At 36.3% G+C, this 21,472-nt stretch overlaps 1 protein-coding gene across 21 annotated transcripts in view; it reads right to left on the reverse strand.

Moving 5' to 3' along the window:
• The window catches only part of AFDN (afadin, adherens junction formation factor), a 106,907-nt gene that overhangs the window by 46,327 nt on the left and 39,108 nt on the right, over positions 1 to 21,472 (reverse strand). For 17 of the 21 annotated variants that reach the window (XM_032443953.1, XM_015857964.2, XM_015857968.2 and 14 more), the window contains exons 7-15: positions 16,892 to 17,003; positions 16,319 to 16,486; positions 14,790 to 14,834; positions 9,874 to 9,968; positions 9,405 to 9,667; positions 7,415 to 7,484; positions 5,219 to 5,337; positions 3,956 to 4,017; positions 2,903 to 3,108 (exon numbers count right to left, since the gene is read on the reverse strand). In XM_032443953.1, the coding sequence (XP_032299844.1) occupies positions 2,903 to 3,108; positions 3,956 to 4,017; positions 5,219 to 5,337; positions 7,415 to 7,484; positions 9,405 to 9,667; positions 9,874 to 9,968; positions 14,790 to 14,834; positions 16,319 to 16,486; positions 16,892 to 17,003 (1,140 nt within the window). The remainder of the gene's footprint in view (positions 1 to 2,902; positions 3,109 to 3,955; positions 4,018 to 5,218; positions 5,338 to 7,414; positions 7,485 to 9,404; positions 9,668 to 9,873; positions 9,969 to 14,789; positions 14,835 to 16,318; positions 16,487 to 16,891; positions 17,004 to 21,472) is intronic. The other 4 variants (XM_015857974.2, XM_015857965.2, XM_032443954.1 and 1 more) reach the window with 1 other exon arrangement.

Raw genomic sequence — 21,472 nt, forward strand, 5'->3', positions numbered from 1 at the left:
TGGCTCTCAACTGACTGAAGATGGGCTGGTTCACATAAAAGGAAAAAGATGTGCTCCTTCTGAAAACAGATGGTAAAATTTGCAGAGGATCAGAAATGCCACAGAATGATTTGAAAATCAGAATATACAGCAATGGATCGCTTCCATGAATTTGCTATTCCGTGATTTTTATTGGAAGCACTGAGACTTTTCAGAGCTCCCTCCAATTTTAACCCCATGCTGTGTGAAGTCTTCTATATTATTTACATCTGCGAATGCAAAAACTACAGAAAGCCACAAAATCAGTTTGTTAGCAGATGATTTTCTTGAGTCATTTCAGAAAGCTGCCAAGTCTCCTTATGATCTGAGGCAAATAAATTTAAGCAAATTTAAGCATCAAAACTTTTATATTTCTATTCCTGCTTTGTTTTTGAAGCCTTGGTACCCTTGCCCCATATCTGTCTTCTCCATCTTTTACATCCTCAGATCTCCTGCAGTGCAGGCATGCTTTACAGCAAGGATATACAAAAGAAAGCATTTGTGATACAGAAATTTATCACACAGTTATTTAACTGTGACAACCAGATAATGTAAACATGTATTCTACAGCCTAGATAAAGTAATATGATAGAACTTATCTAATACTGTTTATAATCCAACAAGGTAGATCTAAAATGCTACCTTCTTCCTGGTCAGTTTTACAGTCATAGAATAAAATCATGTAGGTCAGAAAAGACTTTCAAGATCACCCAGTTTAAGCATCAGAATCAATTAAACCAACTATTTATTTCATATTATTGTCTCCTGTGAAGGCTAATGAACTGATGTTCTAATCTTACAGTGCATTTGTCTTTTCCCATTTCCCTTCCCACCTTTCCCCCCACTTCTATCACTAGTTTCTCCAGTATGGGATTTGGAAGGAGCTTATCCCCATTTTCTTCCATTTCAAACTCTTCAGTTTATTTCTTGAAACTGGGTAGCCACTTTCACAAAACACAAATTCTGCTACCACCTTCCTTTTTGATGTCACCCCTAAACTTCATGTTGGAGATTAGACTACAACTAGAGAGATGAAAAGCTGAATAAATGTCTTTTCTGAATGAATAGACCAGACAGGTACTTGCATTTAATAATTTCAAGATGCTATCAGCAGGATTACACAGAAAATGTTTGCAACAACAAGGCTCAACTTGATTTGGTAAGACATTCTCAATACTGCAAATTACTGTTTTCACAGTTATTCCATTTTCTAGCTTATTTTCTTGTGTGAAAACTGATGTTTGAACTTGCCTCTCTAGTATCTTCTAGCGACTATGAGATTCTACATTTTTAGTTTATTTTCCTCACTGCCCCCATATCACTTTCACTCCATATCTTTTGAGCCACTGCTACTAGTTTACACCGGTTGCATAAACTGAGTCATCTTCTTTGATTCAGTACTGTAACTTTCAGATTATATTTGAAGCCTACCCCTTCAGTGTTTTCCTTCCATCCTTCCAAGGAAATTGCTTACATTCAAGCTCTTTGCATTTCATGTTCTCAACTACAGCCACAATCTACCCTCTGAAATAACACATTCACTCTTTCATAAGTAGATAGTTTTTACAGCAGAAAGTAATTCTGATATTAACTCTTGATTCCATCCCAATTTTATAAAATACCATTTTATCATGGCATCAAAACTCAAAGCAGTTAACTGGTTCTTCATTTCATATTCTCATATTCATATTTCATATTTTTATATTCTAACCACCTTCCAACCTTTTATCAACTTCATCATGTATATGAAAGGCTATTTTCTTTCTCTTACTATAAATTGTCTTTAGCACTGGCATTTTCTCCCACTCTTACTTGTGAAATGTGAGTGTCTGTTGCAACTGTTTATAGAACATCTAATTACAACATCCTCCCTCCTGAGAACTCCACTAAATCTTTCCAAAACCTGAACAAAAGTTGAACAGTTCTGCTTTGCTATGACCTTCATGCCACTGTTTTGATGTTTACTTTTCTCTTCTCCCTCAAATCAACCTCTTGTCTAACATTTGCCTTGTGAATTCCTTACAGCATTTGTCATGCTTGTACAGGGACTAGCACAGTAGAGTCCTTATTTTCTATTGGCAACTACGGCAGGTTTTTTTGCTGTTTCTTTTTTGTCACAAGTATGTCTGTTTTAGTAATATAAAAATGTATTTCAATTCTTCCTCTGAGGAAAGCCTGCAGACAACAATGTTAGAATAATTAACTAGAAAGGATACATGAAATAACATTGCTGACTTGGGAAATGACAACTACACTTTATCGGCATTTCAATGATGCAGGGTATTACCTAATTTCATTCCAAACCAGTGGATCTTCCCCTGTATTCCTTCACAAAACAGAACTCCCTCTGTACCTCTTATAGAGCTCTTCCATAGAATACCAGTAACAGCACACCACAAATAGGATACTGGAACATTTGAGAACTTATATTTCTCTTTACAGGGCAATTGGTTCAGGAACTCCACCTTTATTACCATTTTTTGTAATTACAGAAGTTGTAAAAGATCAAAATTCAGTAGTTGCTCTTCTTTTTAATACATTCATTTCACATATCAACCACTGCAAACATCCCCCTGCTCTCTAGTTAAGTATATCGAACTTATTTCACAAGAGCTCACAGTAAGAGTTTTTATCTTCCAGAGAACAGAGGAACAACTTCTTGTCACAGAACATATTTTCAGTGTAACAGTCCCTCCCTACCCTCCTACACTGCCCAGGAGTTTCTCATAACTCACATGAGTCATTGACACAAAACAAATGTTCACATGGGAAATAAATACAGTCTGACTGCACTGATCAGTTAAACCCTAAGAAAAAGACTAAGGTTAGCAGATAATCTGCAACATATTTCAATCCCTTGACATATTTTTGCAAAGAAACTCACCTGTATGACTCCTTCCATCATATTCACCATCTTGTTGACTATTGCAATAACTTTGTGAGTACGCTCAGTAGGAGTGATGTCAGGTCTGTACTGGCTTGACAGTACATACCGACATGTCATATACAAAACATATGTGGGAGACAGCTTAAAATGAACTGTCGAACTATTTGTATAATTTATAATGGCAGATAAGAAGGCATCTTCAGCTGTGGAGAAGAAGGAAAAGAACAATATATAAAGGCAAAAGACGGGGATAAAATTATACAATATTGTAACGTGGGGTGGAGAAGATTCTTGCTGTTGAGGAGGAAAATAAGGAGAAAATAAGCAAAATGCAGATACTCTAAATTAACCATCTACCATGTGCTACAGTTACTTAAGCACAATAACAGACACAAAGCTAGAAAGCCTGGTCATTGGGAAACATTTTCATACTATTTTCTACCTCTTTTGAAAATGATTATCTTCAAGGGAACAGAAAAACTCAAGGTTCCTTTTATAATAAGGGAACTTTATTAGGATGTATTTGATTCTTTAGACTATTAAAAATCTACTTAGTTTCAAATATGTGAAGTCTGGACAATCTCCGACATGGTATTTTTCTACCAAATCTGAAATCTCAGAAGTTGTGGGGGATTAAGACAACAAAGTTTAAGTACTAAATGAAAATTTGATCTTTCACCACATTTTATATAACATGATTTTGACCATGATGTAATTGAATACCCAACACATGGAAGACTCCATATTAATGAATTAACACTTCAGGAGGTAGAACTCCCTCTCACCACCCCCCAAAGAAGTTGGAATATCTGAGGAGAGCAAATGCAACTAGAAATCAATGTCGTGTCGAACTCACCTCAATATCAGTACCTCCTCATACTCCCCAAATAAATCAATTTCATTAGTGGACAAACCATTATCTGTTCAATAGCTTTTAATTTTACTTAAGTGACATTTAAGTTTTTAATCTGTCTGAAATATTACACTATTAAAAAAAATAAATGTGCCAACAACTATAATTAGGTGTTTATAATATGGCAGTTTACTCACAGCTTTCCCTGAATTCAATACTGGCAGGTAGGATCAGTTCTGGTCCATGGGTATCCTGAGGTCTACAGAAGGAAAACAAAAACGATAAACAATCCACATGGGTGATATTAAATACACTGTAATAGATTTCTCCAGCACTGGTACTGACGCTGACACAACATCTTTCCCCAAAACATTCCTTTTCTTTACCTGTCCTCTAGAATCATTGCAGCTATTTCAGCCCACAGCAGATCACAATACAGAACTGAACTGTGAACTTTGCATTATTGATGAATGTCCTGTTTAGCACTGTATAGCAGACTGATAGGATCGGTTTGCCATCTGCTGTTGACAGGATTCAAATTACAGATTATTCATTGCCAAATGAAAGAAAGTGAAAAAAGCTTCACCTGGAGAACAAGCTCTATTACAAAAATAATGTGCTATATGCTACCTTTAATAATGTCCAACATAGATATGAACTTGGTCAATTTATTCATCCTTTTTTTGCTGGCAAGGTAACAGAAGTAAAATTGAACCTCTATCCACATCCAGCTGTTGCTATGCAACAAAGACACAGAGGTCTTTCTGACAGCCCCAGAACTACTTCTTCACTTAGGCTGACTGAAGTGTGTCTTCTAACTAATATCCATTAAAGAATTTGCTAAGGATAAACAAAACAAACAAACAAATCTGTCTTTCTGGTGCCTAGAAAGGTTAAGCACACATTTCATTCCTCTCAAAAAATATTAATTAGGCTGTTCTCTGAAGTTAGGCATATTTTTAGGAAAAAAAACCAGAAGCTTGAGAATTTTGGCATGCAATGGTCATTTTAACCACATATAACACCATAGGCAGCTTTCTACTAGAAATAGATATAATAAGCTATTTACTTTAGTTCCATTAACAACGCTTTCCTTCAATTAAGCTATCATTTCCTGTGTTTCCTACATACATACAAGAAAAACACCAAGTTCTGCAATAAGGAAATTTAAGTTAAAACAACACTGTGTTACAGCACAAACCAACTTGCTTTGTTACTTTGCCACCAGATATATTGGAGGTACCTACTGCTTTTATAGGACACTCTACTAACTCTATGGAAATGAATTTTACTGGGCTAAAATGGCCTGAAAGTCTACTTAGGGTATGTCTTGGAAGGGCACAGAATATTACTCAGGGTCTTTTTCCTCTAATAAACATGGTATGAGGGTATTAATACACTTTAACATTGCTGATGCAGTATTCCCCATTATGAGAAGTATCAGACTACACATTTCCTACCTGCTTTCCTGTCTGCGATAGTCTTGCTGCTGTTCTATTCTAATCATGGGCTTCACCATTCCTCGCTCGGCTGTGCTGGATGCTGATGATGTTCTGTCACCATCAAGCCTGCTGGTGCTCTAATTCAGAACAGTGATACAGGTGTTTAGCATGTAGGTATATAGGGTTAGTCAGTATTCATGCCTGGCACTATTAGAACAAAGTGCCATTATGAGGCTTTGAGAAGTGATGGCAAAATAGACAAGAAGAATGCAGCACATGATACAGTAACTCAATAAGGTATTTTTGACACACAGAATAACACTCCTGCAAATCAAAAGATCCTGAAGGCCAGTTAGAAGCAGCTTTTTGTTAATGTATTGCCACAATATAAATAATACATAAATATCTATTTTAAAATTGCATAGATATCAATAAAAAAATAGATAGTTCTCATTAACAAAGATAAACGTATTTACAGATTTAGAACTAGTCATATTCCCCTGTCTCTGTTTTGCCTATAGCTCCAGGTGCTTACACTACTGATCCATGCCATAGTTTCTCCTTTCCTTATGGAAAAGTCCGATCAGGCAGACAGCATATAATTTTCCAGGATAAGAAGGAGCAACTCAAATCATACGAGTTCTACATACAAGTTGGTTTTATTCAGTGCTGAGAAAGATTGTAATTTATGCTTTCCAATTACACATCAAATCATATCAGGAAGAATAAAAACACCGCTTTAAGCGGTGAAAGTTTTAGCAATTATTTTTCAGTGTAAACAATTATAAACAAGTATCAAAAAAATCTGAAGGGCTTCAGAATTTTCTAAGAAATTCCCACAACTAAATAATTGGCTTTGGCACGAGAAAACTGATCAAAATCATGAGGGTTTTCACAAGAGTTTGAATGTTATTTTTTTTCAGTGCTGTCATGTCAAACTGCAAATGACTTTCCATCACTAGATCTCAGAGAACTACAATGAAATTGGATCATCACCCCACTTCCAAATAAAAACACTCTTAAGAGCAACTGTTAGAAAAGCAGTGATACACCAGTGATTTAACAGCATGTACAAGTTGAGAATCTGCTTGACAGTTCAAAAGCATTAAATTTCCCCAAGCTCCATAGATTCACTAAGGTATTTCTCTAGTGAATTTAAAAAGACTATCAAACACACTATTTAGTATCAGGAATGTCAGAAACTCCAGTTCTAAGCAATTTTGAGACACTTTAGTATTTGATATGTTTTTTGCTGTTGTTTTTCATTCTTTCTTCAAAATGCCACCAAGTGAACTCCTATCCATTAAAAAACACATCTAAGATGCTAAGATTACCACAATCAAAGCTACAAGGAGAAAAACCGAATCAGAAATCTGCGACAGGAAAAAAAGAAGACAAACGAGTAGATTTAAAAGCTATCAGACTATTACTAATACCCGCACTGTCATACCATTAAGTTTCTTTACAAGTATTTCAATCTGATAACGGCAATAATAAAACAAAAGACAAGTCCTTTCTGTGAGGACTGCTATATTTCATACTGCTGAAATAATCTTTCATCTGTGGCAGTGCAGTTAGAGCAGACATTAACTATTGTGTCATTTTACTTGGTTTGTTTACTCTTGAAAATGTAACTTTGGCACAGCATGTATTAACAGAAGGACAATGTAAAAAGAAAGCAAAAAGAGATTATCGCCTCATAAAATGTTTATAACTCTGATTGCAGAGACTGTTTCTTTGATCGGTGTGTGTAAGAGCTCTATTGAAATAAACAGTCATATCCATTAAATTTTAAAAGCCCAATTAAATGTAACATTGAACACTTCCATGCTTTATACAATACACTTATTTGCCCTATAGCAAATGCTGCAATTACAGGTTACACATATGAGACATTAATAAAACAATTTCTAACATGGATCTATCTCTACCCATGTGCCCTCCAATTAATCAGATTATTCCAGACTTGAGCAGTTTCCCTTTCTAAGAGGAAAAAAAAAGTTACTACTCTTGCCACAGAATGCATGACAAATGCCCATTTGAAAAACAAAGTGGTATTGTGTGGAAAAAATAAGTGTGCATGACAATTAATCCAATCCTAAAAGTAAATGGCTGGGGGAGAACGACAGGCAGCACTTTCTCAAATACTACTGATAATATAATTTCAACCTAACATGAAGCTTCATTACTTGTTATTCATTTATGGTATGATACCTTGCTTGCTGGTAATGCTGTTCCACTGTGAACATCTCCTTCCAGATCAAATGTGGTTTCCTGAACGGCTCTAAAAGATAACATTTGAAGCACATCTTAAAAATGATATGAGTAAACACACAGCAACATACAAAGTAGCTAAAACTGGTAAATTAGAATTCAAAGAGGTATACCATGATACCTGTTCATATCACTTTTAAAAACACTGGATCAATTCTTTATTTAAGAGCATTACAAGAATACACACAGACCATTTTATTTGACAAAACAGATTTTTAGTTACATTTCTCTCTGATTAAGTGAGAAGAAGAAAGCCATTGAAATATTTTCAGTGTCTAATATGTTCACTGCAATACACCTGCTGCAAGTTTTTACCTGAATACTCAGCATCACAAGTATGGAAAACTGTATTAATGTACATCATTCATAAAACCACAGAAGTGCCTTTTATTACCTGCATATGCTAAGGAAAAGAGATTGTAAAAAAAGATTTGATTGTGCAAGCTGCAATATCCCTTCAACAGAGATTTCACAGTCCACACAAAGTAGACTGGAGTAGTTCTGGAGTAGTACAGTGCTTTGTTTATTGATCTGCAGGCTAGATGCAGAAGAAACTTAAGATGTTAGCATTAGTATCATCTTATTGTTAAATGCCTAGAAGTCTGTCCACAATCATCTCCTACATTCTGCCCTGAACTGAGCTTATTTTGCAAGCTTTCAGTACTTATTGGGAGCACTTGAGGAGGAAGACTGGCTTTTACATGAGCAGAGTGACAGGACACACAGGAATGGTTTTAAACTAAAAGAGGAGAAATTTAGGTTAAATATTAGGAGGAAATTCTTTATTAAGAGGATGGTAAGGCGCTGTCACAGGCTGCCCAGAGAAGTTGTGCATACACCATCCCTGGAGGTGTTCAAGGCCAAGTTGGATGTGGCCCTGTGCAGCCTGATCTGATGGAGGGGTCAACCCTACCCACAGAAGGAGGTTAGATCTGGGTGGGCCTGAGGGTCCCTTGCAGCCCAACCTGTTCCAACAAATGGCATGACTGAAGATACATATAGACTTCTTACATTTGTGATCAGTACAATTTTAGAACATCTAAGGCAAAGGGATACCTTCCCATAGCTGGGAGGAAGTAAATCATTGGACATCCTGGCACTCTGATTTAAGGAAATCAATTTTATTTCCAAATGCCAAGTGTCTCTCTGCATGCTTGGTATACTCCACATAAGCACCAGGTTGATGCATTAACTTTGCAGAAACTCACTGTAATTTTCTTTGACTTCAGAATGGATGAATGGCTTATGTTTCACTCCTTATGAAAAACACCTCTAACATTTTCTTTCTTTCTTTCTTTTAATTTAAACAAGAAGCACAAAATATACTTCCACATTACAATAAGGTGAAGAAAAATAATATTTAAAATAGACATTTGTTAACTCAGCAGACTGGCCAGAAAAGACTCACTGCTCTCTAAGCCACATTTTTCTTTTCTAAATGACTGCACACTATCACAGTAGTTTCATTTTGATCCTGACAGGATGGAGAATATGATGTATTTATTTCACGTCATACAGTTTGATATTAAGATTGTTTCTACTAACCATTTCTACAGCCACTGAAGAGAATGCAAGTCACTAAAAATCATAATATTTTCATTATACGCTTATTAAAAAGATGAATGTGGAGAAATAAATGCTCTTCTGTACTATTAGTCCTTGGAGCACAGAAACTAGAAGTAATCATGCTGTAAAAATGGTTGGCATTTTGAAACATTTGGCTCCTCACTTAATCTGAGTATTCCATATTGAAACAGATGCTTGTTAATGCTAAAAAAATGTCACAAGGTGGAGCTCAAGTATTAAAATAGCTATTACACAGTTAATATTTAAAAGCAGTTACTTGGAACTCATTTAAAATCATGCTCTAATCACTGGCCATTTATCACGCTCTATCTTTTGTTTTTTTAGGGCTCATTACTGTACTCACCCAGCTTTGTGCCTTGGACCTTTGACCATAAGGCTTGCATCAATAGGCCTTTTAGGAATAATATGGTCCTGAGTAGGATCCACAAACTTAAACACATGAGATGACCCAAACTGAACCTTCATTCCACTTTGCAGCATAGTCGTTTCTGAAATACGCTGACCTTCTACGTATGTTTCCGCATCAATGTTTCTTGGGGTTACAGTAACAACTCCATCCATATTAGTGAGATCACAATGATGAGGTTGAATTCCTGGACCAAATAACTGCAAACAGGAACCATTAACAGGAAATCAATTACATTATACAGCAGCAGAAATTAAAATGGTAAGATGGAGCTACAGCGTAGCCTACTTGCAGACTAGTAGCATAACTTTGCTTGCTAACCAAACCCAACACCCTCAGATTTTCTTCATAGGAGAGGTGCTACAACCCTCAGTTCTGTCATCTATGTTTGCTTTTTTCTCCATACCTGAATGGAATTGTCATCAAACTTTTCAGTTCCAACTTCAGTGACACTTAATTGTAGACGATAAAGCTTTGGTTTATCTCTGGAGTCAGAACCATCTGTGGAACAAATGACAAATATTAATTAGCAAGTTATTAAAGCTCAAATGCACAATAATTGTCTTCTAGAATCATTAACAATATTCATGAAGAAAATGAAAAAGAAAAATATGAGTGACATTCATTCATGATTTGTTGTGTACTTTTAAGTTGTTCAACAGCCTAAAAACATGGAAAGTAAACAGGGCCCTGGCAACAAAGTGCTGTTATCTGCAAGTACAAAGAGCAAAGTAATCAGGAACTACCGCTCTGAACATACTTTGAAAAACCTTGTCTATTTCCTTGATAGTTGAAGTAATACAATTTTTGTTAACCTCTTCAGATTTCATATATACAAATATGGCCTAAAGTTACTTTGAAAACAACTGGGTACATCTGTATATTACTGTAATAACAATAGTTATCGTTTTTAGTAAAAGCACAGGTTATCAGCAACATCTACTACCAAGTGGCTGACATGCTAAACTGCTTCCTATTCACAAAATATTGAAACAAGGTAACATTAAAGGAGAGCCTCAAACTTTTTGTTTGTTTTAAATCTGTTACAGCTTTAGTCTTGATATAGAGGACTGAAGCACGCCTGAGCCTTGTTCAATCGATACACATTTTCCACAGCCAACAACACAGTTAAAACGTAACAGTTAAGAACACTGATCAAAAGCAGAAGGTGCCAAGAAAGTAAAGCAACGGGATGAAAATACAAAACAGAAAGAAAACAGAACACATTAAGTGAATGGGAGGGGGAAGAACCATCAACAGGCCTTTAAATTGTATGGATACAGGTAAAAGTGTAACAGGTGCTCCTAGCAATATGCTTCTTTTGGGGGTGCTGTGATATTAGTGGGACATCAAGACAACAGGCAGTTCAGAGTAGCATTTTAAGTACGAAAATTACATGCTGACACAACAGTAACCTCCCAGTACTGAAAAATTTAGTATGTCATCATTCATCAGGAAAGTAATACTAAATTATGAGAGTGATCAGCCATCTAGACTCTTCTAGGTACAGGGATAAAACTCTTATTAAACACAATGATTGAATCCACAAACCTGCATCCAATAAGATTACACACTAAACATAGTGATGCTAACACTATCTTCAGCAATTTAAATGGTGGGCATTTTTTAATTACTTAACAATGCTACTCAGAGAATATACAATTGCACCTTCAGCAACATCAAATGCAGTCTTATTATATACAACCAAATTTATTTGGCTGCTTAACTCCAATTCTCATTACTGTGTCTCCCCAAAACCCACACATCACAACCTAGAGTGCCTCTTTCATTTATTTATTACATAATCCAAAAGTCACATTTTCTCCTACCCACAATCCAGTTTTAAAGAACTGACACCCAGAAGACTCAGCTTAGAATAAATTTTGAAGAGAATTACCATAAGTTCTGTAAAGGAAGAAATGTTTCTAAAAAAAGACCATTTTGCTCTGGGGAAGGGAAGACATGTAGAAGGAACGAAAATTGCTTTATGCAGTCACGTAAAGTCCTGTATTTCCTGATTTCTGACAGCTAGATGCTCATCTAAATGTTCAGAAACCATTCCTCAGCACACACTACAGCAGGCTGCATTTCTGCCCTATCTGTGGCAAAGCCCAGACGACCAAAGTCCAAGAAGGGTGTTCTTAGCCTCTAAGGTACAAACTTCAACCTGCTTGTTTGGAAAGGAGATGTGTATGATTTAAGTCATACATCTTAAGATACAGAAGTTGTGCTGTAAAAATACTAATACAACAAAGTTTTGTATCTAACAGTGGAATTATTTTCTTTTAATACAGAAATTTGAAAGGTCAAAGTTCTCGGAAAGATGGGCATTAACAAACAATACAAGAAAAGAAGCAAAAGGTATAAAGAAAATGTATGAATCCTATTCAAAACCTGTTTGTGTTATACATACGCGTAAGTAAACACGTGGTCTGGATGGCCGGTATTCTACTTAAGACATCCGTGACTAAACAACATAAGCAGAGCTAAATAGGTGCAGGTAACAACTAGTGGTCTCGGTTGTTTTTTGTTATTTTAAGTTTGAAAAATTTAAGTAAGAATATCTGCCTCCCAGATACAAGCTGAAGAACTGAGGATGATTAATGAAGAAGATGAGTCAAACACCATACATTAAACTTATCTATATGACCAAGTTTTACCCAGTAACGCTACTGGGCTTCAAATCAATTAGGTACAATTGGTGTTTGAAGTAATTTTCACAAGTTGTTTTCTCTCCCATGATGAAAGTACACATGCATAGAAACACACACATCTGTGCATGTTGCCTATTGTTGAAAACTTCTATTTCAGAAGTTAATCCTCAATTGGAAAGGAGATCTCAATACCGAAGACAATGCACAAAACAGTGACTTAAAGAAAAGGGTTTCTAAATACACTTCAAAGCATTCTGTACAATAAGAGGCAACATAAATTACTCTTCACCTATACTCACTAGTGAAATTGTGTATACAAAGTCTATTAAAATTGTGGTTTGCTATCGCTCTCTAATATAGTTTTCATGGTTTGCTTTATGCAGTTAAGACTCAATACTGCACTTCAAATAGTGCTATAAAAATTTGTAGAGCAGAAGTAAGCAAACACTGTTAAGTAAATCAACTCAGCGATTCATAACATAAATATACACTTTTATGCAACAGAAAAAGACAACAAAGGCCTCCCTTCATAGATATTGCTTGCTACTGCAGTAATTCACCACCAGAATGTGAATCCTACACAACTCTGGAAATGGTTTCAAATTGGTTTTGCTAATCCAGCACTTGAAATCATTCAGAGAAATGAGAAGTATTGACTAGAAACCTGACTAAACAAAACAAGGTAAATCAGTAAATAGGAAATAAATGAGTCCAAAGCTGAACAAAAACACCTCCACAGGCATTGTGCCTATTTACTTAAAAATTAGCGTAAGCTTGCATTTGTACAGTAACTCAAGAAGGAAAACTCCTACTATCTAAACTCTTAGCACTTAAACAATTAAAAAAGAACAGGATTGACAGATTTGAAATATCAAAGTCAAGAGATAAAGTCTGCAATTGAATTTCAGACCAGATATGCGCTGCTAACAGAAAGACCAAATAGCAAACATCTGTAGTAAAGGAAGATTCAGTGAGGAATGTGACACACAGCTCAGCTTCTTCAAACTAACATGGAAAAGTGTTACCAGGTTACTGCAAGTTCTGTTCTCAGAAAGAAGCTTGGCTGGGGAAGTTACTCTGGCCAAAGCTTTTAATCCTCACCAACTTTAGTAAATCATCTTTCTTAATTCTTATATCTGTGTCTTCTCAGCATCTCCCATTGCTGTCAATTCGACAGTTCATAGTTGCTTTTATGTAATGAGGCAGGAAGGTTTTAGATGTCTGGTTTTTATTTGTATTTTTGTCATTTTTCTCAACCTTTAAAGATTATGACTGAACAACTGAAGATAATAACTTTGAACTCATCAGCAGTCATAATCACAGGTGATCTTAACACCTTTCCAACTCAAACCATTCCACGATTATATGATAACCTATCTGCAATACTATCATATCACATTTCAGTCTATTTTTGTTACTGTCAGACTCAGCTTACTGGTTCTCTTGCAAAACTGAGAATACAGAGACCATTGCTGACTGTCATGTTTACAGCCACAAGCTACTGAATGGCATCCTCTGTTTCATGATGCAGAAACTGATCTTCAGTCTATAAAAGTCATACAAACCAATCAGCAACAAAAGCAGCTGTGCACAAATGGAAAAACAGGATATGCTTCCAGTAGCAAACATACCAAATTAGTGTAATTACACAGTGTGGAAGTGAAGTCTGCCAGATTGTCCTGTAAGAACAGAGACAATGCTCTGATGGAAGTACATTTCCATCATAGCTTCATCAGTAAGTTACTTCCGTAATACAAGTACATCGTATATGAATTCTGAAATTCTTTGTTCTGAAGAGAGAGACTCTAGAATACTAACAACTCTTTTTCACAACCCATATACTACTTTTATAGTAGTCTAAAAAATAAAATGAGGAAATGGGTGTTAAAAAATCATATTAAAGGAAATTACACTTTGCTAGAAATTAAAGTATCTTGACTCCTAATGTAAGAAGCAAGTGGTTTTATATCCTGTTTTTGCCAAATATACATCTGCATGCTACACTTAAAGTGAAAAGAGGATCAAAGGAGAATCAAAGATCCATAATGATTTGTAGATTAGATTATCAAACACTACAGATAAAACTTAAGACATCTGTTAAGTATGCCCAGATCTCTTTGATGTACGCTGTTGCTGTTAGACAATAACGTAACATTGCCATTAGAAATAAAAAGGGATGTTACGGAACACTACAAAGTAGAAACTGAGATCATTTTCTAGTGACCCAAATGCTATTTCTGATAACAAGAATCATTTGTGATGATATCTTCCATGTACCAAACATTGAGGAGCACCAGTTACGTTTCACGACATTTACCAAACTCACTTAACTATGAATTCTACAAGCAGACGAATCAACAAATGATTTCTTCCTACCACGATTCTGTTTGTAGATCATCCTACAAAACTTAATTGCTAATCTTAGCTGGAAGGTTGAACTCTATGGATAGCAGCACATTCATGACCTATTTGGTATCTATTCATCAAGAACAATTTAACTGTAGCTGACAAGCACGACAGCTACTTCACAGAAGCAGCCCCTTGGAAAAAAACCCAAAACAGTAAGATAATCAGGACAGCCTTTCATACGTCTAGAAGAAAAAAAAAGATTCACAACGAACAATGTTTTTAGTGACTAATGAGAGAACAGTATTAAATATAGCGTTACCTTCGTAAGCGTGATAGTTGTAGTAGGCAAAGTGATTCCTTCTCCCTGGGGTTAGAAACACATGCAGAGGACCCAGGTGAAGGCAGCAGCAGCAGACAGATACCATGCAGAACATGCGGAAGAGGGCAGGAAAAGAAAAGACAGGAAAGGGTGAAAACTGTAGCCAGACAACACTTACCACTTCATAAGGATGAAGTGCATTTAACTCATTCAACTTTAGAAACTGCTTAGTATAATAAAGACATCAGTTCTACAAAGCTAGTGAATGAAACAACTCCTATTATTGTTTATGAAAGCAACAACAAGCTGTTAGAAGAAAAATGTGAACAATAGGTCAGTCCCACAGGCAATGTGCAAAGGCTCAGTGGGTAGCCTTGCCACCTGTGTCATTTCAGATTGCTTTTCCTTTCGCAGTAAACAGATGTTTCACTCCACTGCCAAGGCAGCATTTTAATACAAAAGCAACTAGGCTCCATGAAGATTAACAGTTTAGAGAACAATAACAATAGAAAACACTATTTAAAAAAAACCAAAAACACACAGAAGGTGTAAAGAAAAACCATCACTTAATCTAACTTCAGCCCGTAGAACACAAGACAAAATATATGTAACACTGTATGCTGTTAATTTCACCAGTCTATAAAACAAATAAAAGACCCAACACTATTTGACTATAATCAGAAGAATCTGCCTTTTTAAAAAAAGGATTGCAACCTTGTTACCTGAAAGGCAATCAACCAGACCTCAATTTGTACATCACTTGGTCCGGATATCGGAATACATCCTAGTTAGAGGTGTTAATAAAAGGAATGGCAGATATATAAACCACATAAATGTTAAACGTATACATCCCTATCTTTAAATACAAAAATGACAGAAATGAGAAGTTGCATGTGTTTTAAAATTTGGTGTTTTATAAACAAACAAGCTCCTTCCGATATTCCTGTATCATAAAATTGTCAATGATGAAGAAGTCCAAAGAGTTGCAATGAAGTCTAAACTAAAGCAAAGCCTTGCTAGTGATCTAAAGTTATATGTATATTTTTAATCCACCAAGAATATCTAGGCTGCTTTCAAGAAGAGAAGCCTCAGTGTAATTAGTCCTCCAGAAGAACCAGTGAATACAGGACAGCAATGAGGTAAGGAGTCCTACTTACTTTGAAATCAAAGGATGTTACAATAAAACGTTCTACTAAATACCAAGTTTTAAACCCCCAAATCCAAAAGATGGTGAGAACTGAAGGATTGCATTGGAAAACAAGCTAAAAAAGTCTTAGTCAAACATTCCTCCCTTGCTGCATTTTTTTTATTCTAATAAAATGAAAATATTTATCCCAATATGAGAGCAATATGGAGCTCTATGCCTCTAGATACTTTCAATTCAGAATCTGAGAGGAGAAGACAACTGAAGTGATGTTCACTTATACTCTCAACATCAGACTTCTGTTTTCAGCACAAGTCTTGTACAAAAAAATTGACATGGCTACATAACACAGTAATTTAGATTACTAGATAAGCAGAATTCTTACCTGGGCTTAATTCTACCAGGTATGGTAGTTTCTCAGGAGGAAGGCAAGAGCCATAGCCAGACCCGTCAACTCTTTCCTTCCCCTTTAATGGCTTTCCATCAGCTATTTTCTTGGATTTCTTTGGGACATAATCGGGAGGCCGCCTTTTCAACTGAAAGACTAGTATTCCTAAAACACAGCATTATATATCCTTTGAGTCTCACTATCGGTGAATAAGTACACATCTAATATATATTATTTTATAAGTGTTCTAGAGGACTACTTTCAGCTTACTACATTCCTGGCATTTATGTAGTTACTCTTAAGTTAAGGCTGTTTGAAAGATTAATACCTCTCCATGGTGGATAATTTAAAAACCTTAGGATGAAACGTATAACCCTTGTATGCCTATGGATGCACTACTATAACCAGTACTGAATGAAACAGTAAATAACTAAGGGCACCCAGCCTTAAAAGTGCCTGAAAACAAAACACTTCAAAAACAGATGTTCCAATTTCCTGCTTTACAGGCACCCACAAATATAGCTTACAATACTCAATGCATAAAAACCCCCTAAAGCTTTTCTGACATACCTTTATCACTAGGCCATTCCCTGAATATCTGAAGTGGACACTCATCATCATCTAGAATAGTTTCTTTAGCACCTTTATCATCAGAGTGCTGAGCACCAGGAGGAAGAATGACCTAGAAAAGAACAATTGCAAGTTTTCAGAGGTGTTACTAGACACACAGAGTATTCAAGGGTACACCTTCTAATTTAGTTTATATATATATACACAGCAGATAAAACAGGAATTCAGTAACTTGAAACGCATTTTGCTTTCCAAGGCTTCTTCTAACTTGTGGTTAACCACACTTCACAGAATATCAGACAAATTTAAAACCAAGGGAAAGCTAGTTACACTTAAACTAGATAAGATCAACCTTCAGCAAACAAAATAATTTCAATTTCTCAACAATCAAGAAAGTGAAAGCAAAACATCGGTGGAAGGGATAGACAGAACTGCAGTTTCCTTCACCATCTTACACACTGGAATCAGCCTTTCATTTTGCTAAAGCCATTCTGTTAAAGCAACGTGTAAGCATCTTTACAAACAGCAAGACAAGCTGGCAAAGAGAACACTCTGATACCGTTTGCATCTTTGTCACACTTAACATTCACCTGGTCTACAGCAGAGAGTAAGCGCAAAACTAGAGCATCTGACAAATGCTTCATGCTGTCTAGCTTTGAGGAGGAATGAAAAATAAACATACTTTGGGAACCACCTCACAGCACTCACACTTTTTATAGCTATACTCTTATGAGGCTGAGGTAGGGGAAAACCTTGATTCATTTGTTTTGACTCGAAAGGAGACATGACCTGCTATTTCACGCAAATTCGCATTACCGCTTCCCAAAGTGATAAAGCATAAAAACAGTGACAGCCAGGATTACAGTCTGTGACTAGCCTCTAAATTAAATATAAATCTCTCATGTCTGAATTTAAATAATAAACAATAACATTTCAAAAGTCACAAAGCTTTTACTACCTCAATTGTGACCCTAACAACGTTATTTAAGTCCATAGGAAGCTCTATTTCGAATTAAATACTCCACGTTATTCCTATCACTGAACTATGACCCAGGTAACATCTTCCAAAGTTAAGGCACACACTGACTGCTGCACATAACCATGCTGCAGTCCTGCTTCTAACTCTTCCCCATGCTTCTAACTCTTCTTTGTCACCTCCTCTCCATACTCATTGCAGTGTTAACTAAGTTCCCACAGACACACCTCAAACTTCCTTTCATCTTCTTCCAAGCAGGAAATAAGTATGTTTAAAGATCACAAGCATTTAATTGAGTCATTGGTTTTTCCCTAAAAGCTTTTCTATGCAAAACCTGGCTAAACATAGATCTAATTACATTACTGTTAATTAGATTTTCAAATAGACAAGATACTGTGAATACAGTTAAATATTATAATTTTTAACCAAAAGGAAACAAAAATACATCTAGAGTGAAATCTTATCTTGCCAAACCACTCTTTTCTACTTCACATCTCAGATTTTAGAACTAATTATGCTTACAGGATAATCTGAATTAGCTACTCAAGTAAGACCAAGCTTTCAAGCTTCGTACAACGAACAACTATTTTAAAAGCACAAACCCCTCAAGATCAAGCACAAAACAGAAAACACATGCTAAAACTCCATTTACTCAAGGGTTGAACAGTACTAGATTGGAGAGCAAACCAAAGAAAATCCAAACACGCTGAAATTAGAGGAAAGATGAGAGATAAAAACACAAGGGCTACAATGTGACCCTGATGTTAATTCTGCCTTGGAACTTGGATTAACATGTACACTGGCATTCCAGGCTTAATGAACAATGGAGAATTTGAAGAGAAATGGTCACAAAAGCAGTAATCTCCTCGTCGTTCCAGTCAGTTACTATTACTTCCATCTCACAAGAAGAGTGAGCTGATAAACTCAGACATGCCTTGCCTAAAAAAAGGTGTGTGACCTAACCTACAGCAAAGACACAACACCACAACTGAGTTTAATGGGACAGGAAGCTCCTAATCACAAAGCAATTTTAGAAACCATCTCACCCATGCTCTATTTAAATACCGCCTCCATCTCCCACAAGGCTGATTTTCCCACATTTTAGAATAATGGAAACACACAGAATAGGTTTACACTATGTTTATTTATTTATTTATTTGGTCTTTGTTTTCACACTGAAAAACAGAAGGTGCTCTTAAGCATCCTTTAATGAATCAGGCACATACACTCCCCTGCTTTCTGTAATGCAGAAGGAGCTCAAGATGGGTAAAAACTAGCTTAAGATCATAGAATCACAGAATCGTAGGGGTTGGAAGGGACCTCCAGAAAGCATTGAGTCCAACCCCCCTGCCAAAGCAGGCTAACTACACCACGTCACACAGGTAGGCCTCCAGGTGGGTCTTGAATATCTCCAGAGAAGGAGACTCCACAACCCCCTGGGCAGCCTGTTCCAGTGCTCCGTCACCCTCACTGTAAAGAAGTTCTTGCACACATTTGTGCAGAACTTCCTATGCTCCAGCTTCTGGCTGTTTCCCCTTGTCCTGTCTCTACATGCTGCTGAAGAGTCTGGTGTCACCACTTTGCCCCAACACCTCAGATATTTATAGACTTGGATCAGGTCCCCTCTCAGCCTTCTTTTCTCAAGGCTAAACAGACCCAGTTCCCTAAGTCTCTCCTCATAGGGGAGATGCTGCAGGCACTTCATCATCTTTGTGGCCCTCCACTGGACTCTTTCCAAGAGATCCCTGTCTTTTCTGTACTGGGAAGCCCCAGAACTGGACAGAGTACTCCAGATGAGGCCTCACCAGGGCAGAGTAGAGGAGAAGGATCACCTCCCTCGACCTGCTGACCACGCTCTTTTTAATGCACCCCACTGGCGTTTTTGGCCACGAGGGCATACTGGTCTTAGTAACTAACAGCCCACAAACTGTAACAAACAAACAAAACCAAATCCGGACTAGATCAGGAAGAATATACTCTGCTTCCTTACAATGGCATTCACAGGCATGCATATTGTACATTCACTCCAACCTCCATTTATTGATTCAAAAACAAATGAAACACACAGAAAATTCAGGCAAAGAATTCTAAATAAAGTAGTCCACAGCAACTTAAAACTTATCCTTGCACGGCACTCTCTGTGATCAGCCAATAACAGGAGGCAATACCTAAACACTTAAGTCCTCTGGGATAAGTAAGGGTCAAATTTAGCTACAGAGAAAGTTATCAGATCTAGTCTTATCAAAAGTTCCAAATAAAACAAACCAACCAAGCAGGACTAGAACAGCTCTCTTCTATAAGCTCTTCCACCGCCTGTTTTAAATGAATAAATAATTAAGCAAAAAAAAAAACCTTTATATCCACTGTGAATTTTAATCCATTTAAAATTTTCCTTGCAAGTTAGTAACAAAAGAAAAATCCTCAAGTATTTGATGTCTGTTTCTGTAAAAAGGAAAAAAAAAAAAAAGAAACACAAGCAAACAAAAGAAAGTCCTATTTACCATAAACTGCATGTTTTTGTCTGACATTACAAGAAGTTTACATCATATCCTCAAGTAATTAAGAATTGCAGCATGCTAAGACAAATCTAATCAAGACAAGTCTAATCAAGATTTCACTCCAGGAGTTAACTGGTTTTCTGCATGCCTCATGTCTTATGCCCTACGTAAATATACACAGGTAACATGGAAGACTGTCTAATTAATTTGACATCTTGAGACATGTGCGGTGAACCTCATATTATGCAGGGAAACACAAACCAAGTGTACTGAAACAAGCAATATATACCAGAACAGACTTGCATTTACTTGATTACATGGAAAAACTTCAGAACTGGGCATAAAGATCCATCACGAAATACAACAAAGTGGAATATGAAAGAAAGCAACTAATAGGAAATAAGTATTTACAACAGAAGTTGTCAATGGCAAGCACTGTCAAAAAAAAAAAAAATATTACAATTTTCACATTTCAACTGAAACTTCACAAGTGAGTAGACTTGATCACATATAATTGTGCTGCCTTACAAAGGTCTTGTCATGTAATTTAACATCTGTTTTAATAGTTAAATAAATGTGAACTGCTTCAGTCTTTTTGAAGACTTGTCACCTGCCACACAAAGAGAACAAAGCATTTACAAATCCCAACTAATAGGAAAATGAAGTTATCCAGTTCTACTGTACACTGCTTTAAACTTATGAAGTTAAAAATAGCAAGGTATACAAGAAAGATCTGTTTCCTACAGAATATGATGAAGTATGTGAAAAACAAGGTAGGAGAAGAAGCCCTGCCAGACCTCTGGTTGTTCAGTGAAGTTATGCTAAGCTGCAATGAAACCTATGTGCTGACATATTTGTAGGTTTCCAAAAACAAGGAGTAATGTTGAAAGAATTATCAGGCTGAATCTAGGATGTTTTAATATTTCCAGCAGGGAAAGCAAATTCATAAAGTATTGGGGGGGGGGGGGGGGGGGGAGAAAATTAGATTTTAAAGTTAGGTTAATCTCAAAATACTCAACTTCAGTATAAAGCAAGAATTTTATTTGGAAACCAAACAGTTAATGAACAGATGCACTCAGAAAGGTTGAACAGGTTTCAGCCAATGAC

The sequence above is a fragment of the Coturnix japonica genome, chromosome 3 (genome assembly GCF_001577835.2).
Source record: "Coturnix japonica isolate 7356 chromosome 3, Coturnix japonica 2.1, whole genome shotgun sequence".
NCBI classification, from domain to species: Eukaryota; Metazoa; Chordata; class Aves; order Galliformes; family Phasianidae; genus Coturnix; species Coturnix japonica.